The sequence below is a fragment of the Poecilia reticulata genome, chromosome 10 (genome assembly GCF_904066995.2).
Source record: "Poecilia reticulata chromosome 10, P_reticulata-male-v2, whole genome shotgun sequence".
Lineage (NCBI taxonomy): Eukaryota > Metazoa > Chordata > Actinopteri > Cyprinodontiformes > Poeciliidae > Poecilia > Poecilia reticulata.
In genome coordinates this window covers 8,702,692-8,715,272 of record NC_088839.1, presented here as the reverse complement: position 1 = coordinate 8,715,272, position 12,581 = coordinate 8,702,692, and the positions used below count along the sequence as shown (strand labels likewise).

The following is a 12,581-nucleotide window of genomic DNA, read 5'->3' as shown; positions in this document are numbered from 1 at the left end:
GCATTTCTTCCTTTAAGGCTCGACAACTGTAATCCTTTACTATCAAGGAAATGTTGTTTCAACCCTCTAGAACCTCTCAGGACGTCTGGTTCTACTCTGCATCCCCAGAATCAGAACCAAACGAGGAGAAGCAGCATTCAGCTTCTATGTGCCACAAATCTGGAACAAACTTCCAGAAAACTGCAAAACAGCTGAAACACTGACTTCCTATAAATCTCGACTAAAAACCCACCTGTTGTATTTGAAACGTAATCAATTACGAATTTAGTGATAGCTCTTGACTTAATGTTTTGGTTGTTTGTTATGATGTAAAGCACTTTGAAATGCCTGGCTGCTGAAATGTGCCAATAAAATTTGATTGATTGATACCAGGAAATCCACAAAATGTAGTTAAAACACAACATGACGCAACCGACTGACGCTACGCGTTTGTCCAGGAAGAGGCAACGCCGCAAGTCAGTGACTCCATGTTTTCTTAGAAACGTTTCAAACTAACTTGAACAATAAACAGTTTAATGCACCGTTTTGTTTTTTGTAAAATACTGAGACATTTGTTGTGAACTGGCCTCATAAATGGAACTAATTCTAATCATATATATTATCTACACACAGATTGATGATTTCAAGCCTTTCTTTCAGTTCAATATGCAGATTTTCTGCTTCAAGTGAAGGAAAACATAATTTGAAGATTATTGTAATTGAACAGAACTAATCACCTGTTAAAGCCTTGTTGTTTTCTAAACGCTGATTTATTAAATGTGACTACATGAATGGTTTACTTGTGACGTTTATGTTGGAAATCTCCGATCTAGGACTCAACTATTTTTTGTGAAGATTTAAGCTTTTTTTTTTTTCATTTAATATTAGTATTTTTTTCATGTAGATAAGTCATGTATTTTCTTTTTTTTAATGTCAGGAGTATTTTCAGAGATTGTGGTTTGATCACATGCAGACGACAGCCTGGTTGTGAAGTTAAAGTCTACACAGGAACATTTAATTTAAACAGGTTTTTGCACCGTTTAGCTAAATGAAAGTCTCCTCAGATTTTAAATGAAATGCCGCCGCTCAGGCAGGAAGAGAACAGTTTGTGCAAGACGTATTTGTGTCAAAAGTTTCATCAAACGTCACCAGGACAGAGATTTAGTATTTATCTGCCAGATATTTAAGTACCAGCAGTCATATTTGTGTGTTGTTATTGTGAATGCGTAATGCAGATTCTTGTATCCCCCGGTCTTATTTCCCAACAGGGCAAAAATGAGGATTTGATCTTTATTTTATCAGTCCAGGCGTTGAAATAAAAGCAGGGGTATAAAACCACTTCTGAAAACTCAATTTGAGGAATCTTACAGGAATTAATCCACATGTTTCTGCATCTCATCTGCTTCCTGCTGCGAACGTGATGAAGAAAAAAAACATGGAAAGATGCTACTAATAAGTTTAATGCTCATTTACCATCTTTCTGGTAGCGATAAACCTTCTACTTGTATAACAATGTTTAATTTAAAACAAAATACTTCTTATTTTTATTTTTACACTTCCTGTTGCTTAAACTTGTTTAATTGAGTTGAAAGCTAAAGTGTAAAAGTGACCAGAGTTTTCTCTAGTTGAATGGAGCATAGAATAGAGTCACCCCCACCTGTTGCTGCTTGTCAGCTGGCTGAAAGAGGAATGTTACTTTTCCACTGGATGAAAACAGACAAATTTGGTTGTTTGAAAATGCTTCCATTCATTAGAAACACTCTATGATAGTTCCCATGCCTCTAGTTCAGGTAATGCTACCTGAAACTACAGCAAGCCAGCTGTCTGTAAGGCAGCAGGCTGAAAACCTGACTCTCTTTTTGCACTTATGTAACTCCATAAAGAGCAGAAAAGTAAATATATTATGCAGAAAAGGCTATAATTTAATGTTACTGGAAGATTGTTTCACTTTTTTTTCTGTGTTTATTTCCTAGATTTCCATGTCATAAAAGGTTTTACATTTTTAAAAGGTATAGTTTATATTTTCACAAACAAAAATCTCTGTAGTCCACTGTGAGTTCTTGAATTGAACCTAAATTATATTTATGTCCAGCCTCATCGATTCAGACTCAGACCGAATGCTGAGTCTCACTTGAAAACAACCAGACACTCAAATGTCAGCCACAAAAACTAAATTATGTCCTCAAGATTTTTACAAATACCTGCATATTTGTATGAAATACTACTGATTACTTGGTTTTTACACTGTTTCCTTTTAATTTTAGAATTTGATTGCATAATAACCCTGATAATAAAGCTACTCTATCACTCAAACTTTACTTATAGAGCAGTTTTCATATGTCCAAGTGTAGCAGGAAAAGAAAAAGCTTTAGAGGTGAAAAACAGAAGGATGGAGAAACATAATAAAGTAATTAGACATATAAAACAAACAATGTCATTAAAACTGTGAAGAACTGAATTGGAAGCTGTGACAATTAATAATGGACATTAAATACTACAAATATGCCTATTTATGTCTAAGAAAATATAGTAAAACAATAAAGCAGTCTAGAACAATACATGCAAAACTGAAATAGTAAGTTACAATATTATCAAAAATACATGTCAGTAATTACAATTATTAGTAACAACTTTCACATCAATAAAATTATACTAGATATAATAAAGTTATAATAAAATAAAGACGTACAGCAGATAATAAATAAGTTATAAATTTCACAGCTAAAAGCCAGATTAAGGAGTTTTTATGTCGCCTTGGTAATTGTAACTCTGTTACATTCATTATTAGGACTCCCTGCACGTAAACAATCCCAGCTCAGTCACCTGCACAAACACGGCTGTTTGCGTTAGAAATATCTTAAAAGCGCATTACCGCTTTAATTCTGCCGCTTCTTCGGATTGCCATTATCACACTCGCTAAGTGAATGGACTATCTGTATTTACCAGAGAACAGCAATAAGGTGCGGTTGACCTTGGTATGTGTGCGTGTGTGTGCAAAAGGTAACACACACACACACACACACACAGGATGAAGCTGACAAATGGCGGTACAGCAGCTCACTTAGATGGTAAATGTGTGTTTAAACCAAGCAGAGTGAAGCTTGCATGCGCAACACTTAGTGGCGGTCAATGATAAAAGATTGATTTCATCCTCTTTCTCTCACACTTTACAACACACACACACATAGTGCAATATGAGTGATGCGATTCAACACACCTCTCGGCAGCCACTCTGCTTTCCATCCCGTCGCCTGAGCAGAATACTAATCACTGGATCACATTACTGAGAGCAGGGAGAGAGGTCTCTGCTACCACATAAAAAACGGGAAAGAAGAGGCACGGAACGGCGTGAGTTATATCAGATAACAGAAACATAAAGGTGTGCGTCACAGACTGCGGCCCGGCTCGCATCTGCGCAGCATTCCTGTGAGCAGCATGCTGATACCGCGGCTCAGAGATGAGTCGGTTCTGCTCAGGTGGAAGCTGAACTGAACTGCTGGGTCGGAAAAAAAAAAAAAACGCTGGAAGTCGAGATGAGATCTGGAGCGCAAGGGAAAGTTTGGCGAGACCAAAAGAAAACGGAGCCGCAACCATGCGGATAAAATCATAATTAGCTTACCATTCAGCTAAAGCTGTCTTCTTAACACCTGTGGAAGGTTTATGGGCAACAGTGAGGGTTTCTGAGTCGTGGTTCCAACCTGGTGAGGTCGCAGCTACAGGGTTTTCTTCACTGATAAACTGAGATTTCTTCTAAACACACTTTCCAATATATTCATAAAGCTTAAACTCATTTTAATGAGAAGGCAGAGAAGAGAAAAGGCAACACTTTCCCACTGCTCACAAGAAAGACAAATTCAGTCGTTTGGACACCGTTTGTGAAGGACACAGAGAGCTTTGACAGGGACGCTAAACAAGCCACACTCTTCACTTTTACTAGCTAATTCTGCTAAACTCTGTGGAACAGCCAACAACAGGCTAGCTATACCGAGCAGAGAGCCTGACCACTGAACCACCTAATATCTGTGTTACTCTTTAAAGAGTATTCATCAGAATCAAACCAAAAAAATCACATATAGGCATGGGCAACAAAAAAAATGAATTTGGGTCGTATTTTCCTGCTGCCTGATACACAGGCTACGTGCCTGTGTATCAAAGTTCAAATAAGAATGAGTAAATATATGTTAAAGACATTTTACTGTGACTCTACTGGTTATTTTTATACATCAGTAGGAATAACTGCTGCTTTTCTGTTCTCATTTTTGTGTAAAACAGTGACACCGTTTACCCAAGCCGATCAATCCGTACGAATATGAAACTGACCCGTGTCTAACTTGACCCCTTCACGATCCCGTCTATGCATGTTGATTACAACGCGAGGACTTCGCCCAGATGTGATGTAATTTTTGCAGCGCCATGCAGTTTCAACATTTAATCTATTAAACCACTGTATGTTCTTATTTGGTGGGTATCATTTTAAAGTTTAACACATGTCTGATTTTTAATTCATGCCATCTTTGTCGCCCAGTGAGGTCGGTGTCCAGTGCAAGGACACTCCCAAGGATACTCCCAGTATATTCTGTGGGTAACGCTCTACTTCCTGTGCAGGTCGGCCAGATTGAGAAGCCCTGAGTTTGGAATAATCTACTCCTTTAGTTTTTCTTTCTTTTTTTTCCCCTGTGCATTCAGACGTTGTAGGTGTTGGCAGATGTTATTGCTGTGGTTGTGCTGGGTGGTATTTGTTACATCAACACACATGTCAGAAGTCGAGGTTTTCCAGTTAAACAATGCAGTGAAACAACACTGGAAATTTAATTCGCTTCTTGATGTCAGATTCATCTGGTTCTAATATTGCGGCTAAAAAGAGCTGTGATAAGAAAAGTACGCGCTCTCTCTCTCTCTCTCTCTCTCATATATATATATATATATATATATATATATATATATATAAAAGCTGAAACTGAAAAAAATTTATACCTGAGAAATGCTGTGAAAACAAAGCGGAAAAGTGAAAGCAAGGCAGAAAACAGCATATGTATTAAAATAGTTAATGCTTTACAAGAAGCCTGCAGTAGGAAAATTGTTGTTGCACAAATTGGGGAATGTAGGAGCTCATCGGAACATCAGAGTGGTTTATACGAGCAGAATCAAACTAAATTTAAAAGAAAGGTGTAACCAAACTATTTAAACAATGATGCAGAAATGCTAAAAGCTATCAAAAAGTGTATTGATTTGATAAAAGCCATGTGGCCTCTTTAAAATTGGTTTCTAGTCAAAGGAAGTTGTTAGTCTTCAAAATGCACCATACTCTTTCAAGAAAATGTTTAGAAAAAGTTAACTATATTAAGAAGTGTGAAAGTTATAGAGCTGCAGGATGACACGGGTTTAACACTGCTGACCCATCTCAAAGCGGTTCTGTCCTGTTGTTCCTCTGTGTTGCCTGGTGATAAATTGCCAGGTTGTACCCCGCTGCAGAGAGGCACCAGCCCTCACGGCCCAATAAAGATTTAAACAATGGGTGGATGGGTGTATAAAAGTAATCTACAGCAGAGTTCATGTCATGAAGGAGCTGAATGTTTTGGTATTTCCGTGGTTGAAACGGCACAGAAATTGAAGACTGTTGAGGGAGTCGCAGCATAGCATAACCTGATATTAGATAATGTTATGATAGGGTTACTGCTGCAATATTTGAGTGTCAGTTGCATTGAATCTATGTCAATGGCTTTTGTGTGTGGGCAATGAAAATGTGCAGGAGTATTTGTGCTTATACAAACACCAACAGACTATTAAGAAAAAAAAACACTATGCAAATACCAGCAGGGATGTAAACACTTAAGTTTGTTGGGAAGAAAGAAAGGACGTGCGATAACACTCCTTCCTCCTAAAGAGGTACTTTAAGACCTGAATGCCCCTTTTTGTCAAATTTTGCTTATGTTCATAATTGCCATCTTTAAATATAGCAAAACTGCTTTTCATCTAAGCACAATAGTCTGGTAACCTTGGTTTGATTGGGGGCCAAAATTGGAACATTTCTTACATCTCCAGCTGGTGCAGTTCGCTTTCACACTACACCATGTCAATCAAATCAAACCCTTTGAAAACCCTGTTCCCCTCCTCACGTTAGGTGGCGCTGCACAAAGAACCACTGACGGATCGACACAAAAACCCCAGAAGAAGAAACTTAGTGCAACTTTCTTATTCACAAAATGTAAACAAAATTGAGTAGCATCATAGTTGTAGGATTTCTCGTCTTTGGCAAAAAGACTAAGCCATTTTTCCTGCTAGATCTAGACACATGCACTTGTTTTTTTCTATTTACCCAGAATGCCCTGTGGTATAGTCCACTTTCTGCTTTTGGACTGGTCTCCCATCCGCTTGCATTTGAACTGCACCAGAGTTCACTTCCACCGAACCAAAACCTAGGTTTTTAGGTGGACTAGGGTTCAAATCAGAGTTCGATTGCGCATTCCTATCTTCCCAACCAAATCTGACTCTCAAGGTAAGCGAAAGTCTGGTGTAAACAGGGCTGATGTGAATGCACCCATAGAGGTAACTTGTGTTAGTTACATTTAGTCTCCCTCACTCTAGTGATTCTAAATACTTTATGAGCAAAGTCTAAAATTAGAGCTCCTCTCTGACCAATCTCCATCAACATAAGTAGTTTCCACAGAGCATTGTCCTCTGTTCTCGGCTGTTCTGTAGGAATATACAAATCCTCACTCTAAATCTCACACGTTCTCCCGCTCCTCGCCATCCCCCCTCCCACCGCCCGTTCCTCCCTCACCTCCCCCCCAAACCCCATGCTGAAGCAATTATGTCCAGTGTGTGAGTCTTCACAAGCAGTGTGAGGGTGATTGATGATGCTGTCAGCGCAGGGAACATGTTTTAACGTCAGAATAATCTGCCTGCTAATATATTACATCCACTGGATAGGGTTCAATCATTACTAATAGCACTGCTAAGTTGGTGAGAGGGGGAGCACGTGCCTCAGAGGGTGTGCGCGCGCAAGTTTGTGTGCATCTTATTAATCAGAGAAGAAGTGTAGGCAGAGAAATCTGGTAAGGCAAACTAATAAACAAGTAAGGAAGGGAGAAAGGTGTTTACCTCTTACATAATTATCCCCTTCGTATTCTACAGTCGGCGAATCAGCCGAGACGCCGCCATTGTGAGCGCGAGAGTCTTACCACCTCTCGGTATAATATCGTCTTATGATATGAAAGGGCCGGGGAAGAATGGAAGCACAATGGCATCAGACGCCTGAGAAAGAAGCAGCCTTGTGGTGTCTAATCCGTGCTGTCTAATCTCTCAAATTGCTGTGACGTTTGATGAAGGGGATCCAGTCGGGAGTGAGGAGAGAAACAGCCCCGGTTCCACTCATTTCTTCTTTTTTCCCTGTCTGTCTTATCCTTTCATTTTTAGTTCTTTGCTGATGTGTAGAGCAAAGATCCAGCTGTGCGCTCCCCTCCTCTCAACTCCAGAACAAATCCTTCTTTAAATACAAGCTTGCGTTGTTTACAGCAGCTCCCTGCCTCCAGACACCATCCGTTCGGTTGACATTGCCCTCTTATCTGCCATGCGTCCCTCCCTCCCCCTTGCTTTCTATTACCACAGTCAGGTAAAATATGCATGTAGCCGGACTTGTATGTACACAAGCATGTATATTTGAAAGAAGGAAAGGAATGGGAATAAACAATGTGTGTGTGAGTGTGCATAGGGGGGAAATCTCTAGGGATAGGTGGTATATTCTGCTGGTGTCAGCTGGCTCCTGGCCTGCAGATTAATATATATGTGTGTGTGTGTGTGTGTGTATACATGCAAACAAAAGGCACCCCTCACAAAACACCCCATAAACAGATTAGCTCGTCTGCAGAGAAACAAAGGGTTAAGAGAGATTGGAAATTTCACAGAGAAGGGGTGGGTGTACGTTTGGGTTGTGTTTGTGTGCCGCGCGGAGGGTGAGCGGGGCCAGCGTGGCGGTGGAGCGTTGTGATCCTTCTCCCTAATACTGTGTGGAGAATCTCCTCGCCGGGCTCAGCTGCCAATTCTCTGCACTGTAACAGTCCCATTCTCCTCCTCAGCCCCCGTGAAACAATGCAGCCATGCTTTTCTGAGCATCTCTCCACACAAAGAGCCGCGGCGCTGAGACAGACGCTCCGAGTGAACTGAGACACAGCGCCGGGACAATAGACTAAGAATGGTTTTGTTTGCCATTGTGTTGCGTGTTTGTGAGGACAAACAATAATAAATATATATATAAAAAAACACAACAGTTCTGAGGGATGAGCGACTTTCCGCGCTCCATTGTTGAAACTTTAAGAGGATGTGGAGTTTACAGAAGACGGAGTTAGTTTTGTTGGTCGCATCAGGACCAAAAATGGATCCTAAGCTTTTTTTTTTGTTGTTGTTTTTTTAATGATTTATCCTCTAGGTGGCATCAATAGAGACCAAGGACTATGGGAAGCTGAATGGTCACAAACAAATATAATAATGTATCCAACTGGTAGTTGTACTGTCTACTGATGGCAGTGAACGCTGAGACAATCTACCCCACCGGACCGCCTCGCTGGAATCCCGAGCCAATCACAACATCCCAAACAAGCCCTTTATCTACAGGGGCTTATTAAGCTAATTGAATTAGCATGTTGTGATTTCTGAACCCAAATGCGATTAGCCTGTTATTACGGTGTTATCAGGGTCCCTTGTTACAGTAACAGCAGGTTGCTTTTGGCTGTTGCCTGGGCTCTTGTTCTCTCGCTCATCTTTGCGGGGTCTTTGACATATTTATAAACTCACTCCTGATTTATTAGCTATCTGGCGCAGTTAGAAATAAACCTATGATGTGACGTTAGCGCGGAAAAGTGTGTGGCAAACAAACCTATTCACATTTTGTCAAGTTACAACCACAAACTTTAATGTGCATTATTAGGGTTGCTTATGACAGAGCTGCATCGAGTAGACACAATTTTGAATTGATAGATGATGCTGCATGGCTTACAGCAGTGTTTTGCCAAAAACAAAAACCTTAAGCAGTGTGGCAAGCATTTGTATTTGACCCTGCAGTCAGTACTTTTCTAAACCACTTTTTGTTGCAATTAAAGCTGCAAATCTTTCAGTGTATGTGTAAAAGCCCTCAAAAACAGGAATAATTCAATAAATGACCCTCAAACACATTCTTTCCTCGGCTACAACGTGTTTTGATTGAGTTATTGTAATTTACATACATTTACAACGATGAAGCTTAAAACAGTATGGTTTTCTGACAAAACCAGCATGGCACACAAATATGACAGCAACAGATAACGGATACAAAATTAACAAATTTACTGCAAGTCTTCTATATTTTTCATTAATTTCAGAACATAAATGCTACATTTCCAGTCTCATGTATAAAAGGCTGTCTACAGCTGGAATACACATCATAATGCTACATTCACACTTTGGTTAGCATAGTTTGCAGTGGGCTAAGTGTGGCTAACAACAAAGTATGTATATAGTCTGTAACAAAGCGAATTCACAAGCTTTTTAAGAGTTAGTAAACCAGCTTACAACAGCATAGGTACTTTTATGTGTAAACTCTTACCTGAAAAGGGAAATAATTTGATAAATGAGCCACAGAGACGCTCTTTCTTCTGCTACTGCGTGTATCGACCGAGGAGGAAGTTCCGTGTTCTTTACTATGGCTCACTACCGCTAGACTCCCCCAGCTGGTCGACTTTGGTTATTACATCTACTAAGTCAACAAACTGTTGGCAGGTTCAGCATTTAAAGCTGAACTGGGAAGCTGTTTTCTGAAAGAGTGCTGACATCAGTGTGACTGAGCAAAAGACTGTCAACATCTCAGCAGATCAGGGATTTTCTGTGCCAAAGAAGCAACCTTTCTTCAATTTCTTCCCCTTGCGTTTTCCCCACAAACTTCTTTGTTCCTTGCTCGTCACGGCATGGCTTGTTGAATTGTCACACGGCTGTGGACATGGTAGAGGCAGCTACTCTGAAACTTTCCCTTTAGAGTTCTGTGATGCACATCATGAAGCAAGGTGTGGTTTTGCCTCAGATGCAGAGATGAAAAGGTGGAGCTGTTCTTCGGTTACACCAGTGGCTGAGACTGATTAGAGTAGCTGCAGGGCATTATTAGTCAGTCTCCTTCTACTTAGCAGGACCACGCTGAAGCCCCAGACAGCGAGAGCAAAACAAGGCGATGATGGCTGCCAGTTGGCCTCTTGTTTCCCCAAAAAATACATTTTGTGTTAACTGTTGATACTTTTCCCCAGCAGGTAGCAGAACACCCATCCATTGGTATTTTGGGAATTAGATGAAGTAAATGGCAAAGCATGCCACTGTTGCATATTGCAAAAGAAAAAAAAAATATATATATAAAAATGGCAGTCTATTATGTGCATTAAGTCCTCTTAAAAAAAAAAAAGGTTAAGGCACATATACAGTAGAGAAATGGAGGACCAATTTTCATTCTCCCCCCCCACACACTTATGGTGTATTCTTTATTTTCTGGGCTATGCCAAGAGAAAGCAATGCATAATTGCAAAATAGTGGAAAAAAGATAAATGGTTTTAAATTTTCCATAAAGTGTGGAGTTTGTTTGGATTCAGGTTGTGTGCAACCAGGCTCCTTTGAAATGTATACACAAGTCAGGAGAACAAGTCTACCCGTGTCATTACATTTATGTATAAACAACCTCAACATGGCCATTCCCCCCCCCCAATAGAATTTTTAAAGAACCCAGTAATAACCTAAGAGGTTATTACTGGGTAAGAGGCAAAAAAGTGTTAGAACTTTTCAAAGCTAAAAACTCCAAGAACCCATAATCTACAAGGCAACTTCAAATGTCAGTGTTGCAATAATTGCCTTAGTGGCAATGTTAATAGAAAAAGGCATTTTACCTGCAAATTCAAAGATGTCTGCATTAGTACCAACATCCTGTCCTCTGAAAGGATGATGTTTAACAATTAGACCAGTCCCATTGAAAGTTTTAAGAGTTCAGCTCATATTTATAGGCATTGAAGTCATTAAACTTAATTTTAATGGCAAGTTTTAGAGAACTAGTTGCTTTTAGATTTTGAAGGAAATTGCCCTTTAAGAACCACACAAAATGACTTTGTACTTTAGTTCTGAAGACTTTATTGAATAATTCAAGTCGTCTGCCTGGACCAGTCATCTGAAAAGAAACAAGGGTTAAGCCAAACTGTTTGCCATCTGCAATTGGGACTTGTAATCCATCTTTACCAGTTGCAGAATCACGTCCGCATCTGGTTAAACCATCTTCTGGCCAGTTCCAGTGTTCTGGGGCATTTGTGGAGCATCAGAGCCATGTTCGCTCTGATAGTGGCTGGTCTATAGTAGTCTGTGCCCTTCTCATGGTTTCTGCCATATGTCGTATAGGTGCCAGGAGGGTACAGACCATACAGGAGCCTGTAGTCAAAGTAAGGGTAGGGATAAGAGTATGGATGGGGGTAGGGAGAAGAGTAGCCCCACAAGCCACCCACACCAAGACTTGGTGTTGCAACAAGTGGAAGACTTTGGCCAGGCCCCATATGGCCAGCTGGATAACCAAACTCCGCCATCTGCTGCTGGTAGCTCCCAAGTTCAGCTTCCTTCACAACATTGGAGGTTTCTGCAGATTGAAGGGTCATTGAAGGGGGTCCTGGTGGTGGAGGAGGAGACAGAAGGGCACTGGAACCCTGGGGTTGTGCATTTGATGCTTGAGGAGCAATTGTCCACCTTGCTTCTGAATGTTGTGGAAATATGAAGCATGTCATATTCAATTCAGCCACAGATTAGTTGAACCAAGTTTGAGACACGTTACCTGGGACGGAAGACTGACCAGCTGCAGCCTGTGCAGAGCCGGCAGCAGAACCTGGTATGTAGGAAGCACCACTATAGTAGCCTGCTGGAACAGAACCTGCAGAGTATCCAGCAGCAGGCAGAGTGCTCACACCGACAAACACAGGCTGCACAGACTGAGGCTGTTGCATGAAAACACCTGCAGGGTCACTGGAGCCAGAACCTGCTCTGCGAGAAGCAACATTCCCCTCTGCACTGGTGCCACCGCTCCTCTTGTGTGGGGTTTGCAATCCTGGGTGCCCAAGAGACATTTTACAATTAGATTTAGTCACTTTGTGCAAAGGAAAATATGCATTAAATACCTTTCACAGAGAATCCACGAACATCCAGAATCAGCCAGAGAAAGAGGGACACCCTGAAAACAAAAAGAAAACGTCACCAGTCGATATTTAAAAAGCCAACATGTAGCTGGAGAAACATAAGCACACGGCATACCCCAGGAGGACCTGAGAAGTCATCATGGTGAAGAGCAGCAGTGAAACTGTGACAGCGTGAGGGTTTAAAACTGTCAGCAGGAGCCAGCCCTGACCAATCAGTCTAATGAGCTAATGACACACAGCTGGTGAAGAATCACTTCAAGAAAAGAAGATGAAACATTAGAGTTTAGCTTTCACAGTTTACCTCTAATCGTGCACTGTAGTATTTTGAACGTAGAGAAGTGTAATGTGTAAGTTTTGTGTTAAGTTAACAGTCTGCAGTGCTGCTCTCTTGTTTCTTGGTCCGCTGTGACTTCCTGGACACGTTTGATG

At 40.8% G+C, this 12,581-nt stretch overlaps 1 protein-coding gene and 1 long non-coding RNA gene across 2 annotated transcripts in view; both read right to left on the bottom strand.

Annotated features, from left to right (window-relative positions):
• Window positions 1-4,845, bottom strand: part of LOC103470926 (uncharacterized) — a 33,376-nt gene extending 28,531 nt beyond the window's left edge. The window contains exon 1 of the long non-coding RNA XR_014089291.1: window positions 3,197-4,845. This is a non-coding gene — a long non-coding RNA (uncharacterized LOC103470926). The remainder of the gene's footprint in view (window positions 1-3,196) is intronic.
• A 6,247-nt stretch (window positions 4,846-11,092) lies between these two features.
• Window positions 11,093-12,371, bottom strand: LOC103470929 (uncharacterized). Its single transcript, XM_008419647.2, has 5 exons — window positions 12,268-12,371; window positions 12,135-12,187; window positions 11,795-12,064; window positions 11,215-11,716; window positions 11,093-11,146 (listed from the first exon to the last, which is right to left on the bottom strand). Exons 1-4 carry the CDS (start codon window positions 12,291-12,293, stop codon window positions 11,226-11,228), a joined length of 840 nt encoding a protein of 279 aa, XP_008417869.1. The 5' UTR covers window positions 12,294-12,371; the 3' UTR covers window positions 11,093-11,146; window positions 11,215-11,225.
• Between the last annotated feature and the right edge of the window lie 210 nt (window positions 12,372-12,581).

Coding starts and splice junctions, on each gene's coding strand:
- LOC103470929 (XM_008419647.2), bottom strand. CDS start 12,293: ATGATGACTTCTCAGGTCCTCCTGGG. Junction 12,188..12,267: donor ACTTCTCAGGTCCTCCTGGG/GTATGCCGTGTG, acceptor TTTTGTTTTCAG/GGTGTCCCTCTTTCTCTGGC. Junction 11,717..11,794: donor TGGTCAGTCTTCCGTCCCAG/GTAACGTGTCTC, acceptor CACAACATTCAG/AAGCAAGGTGGACAATTGCT.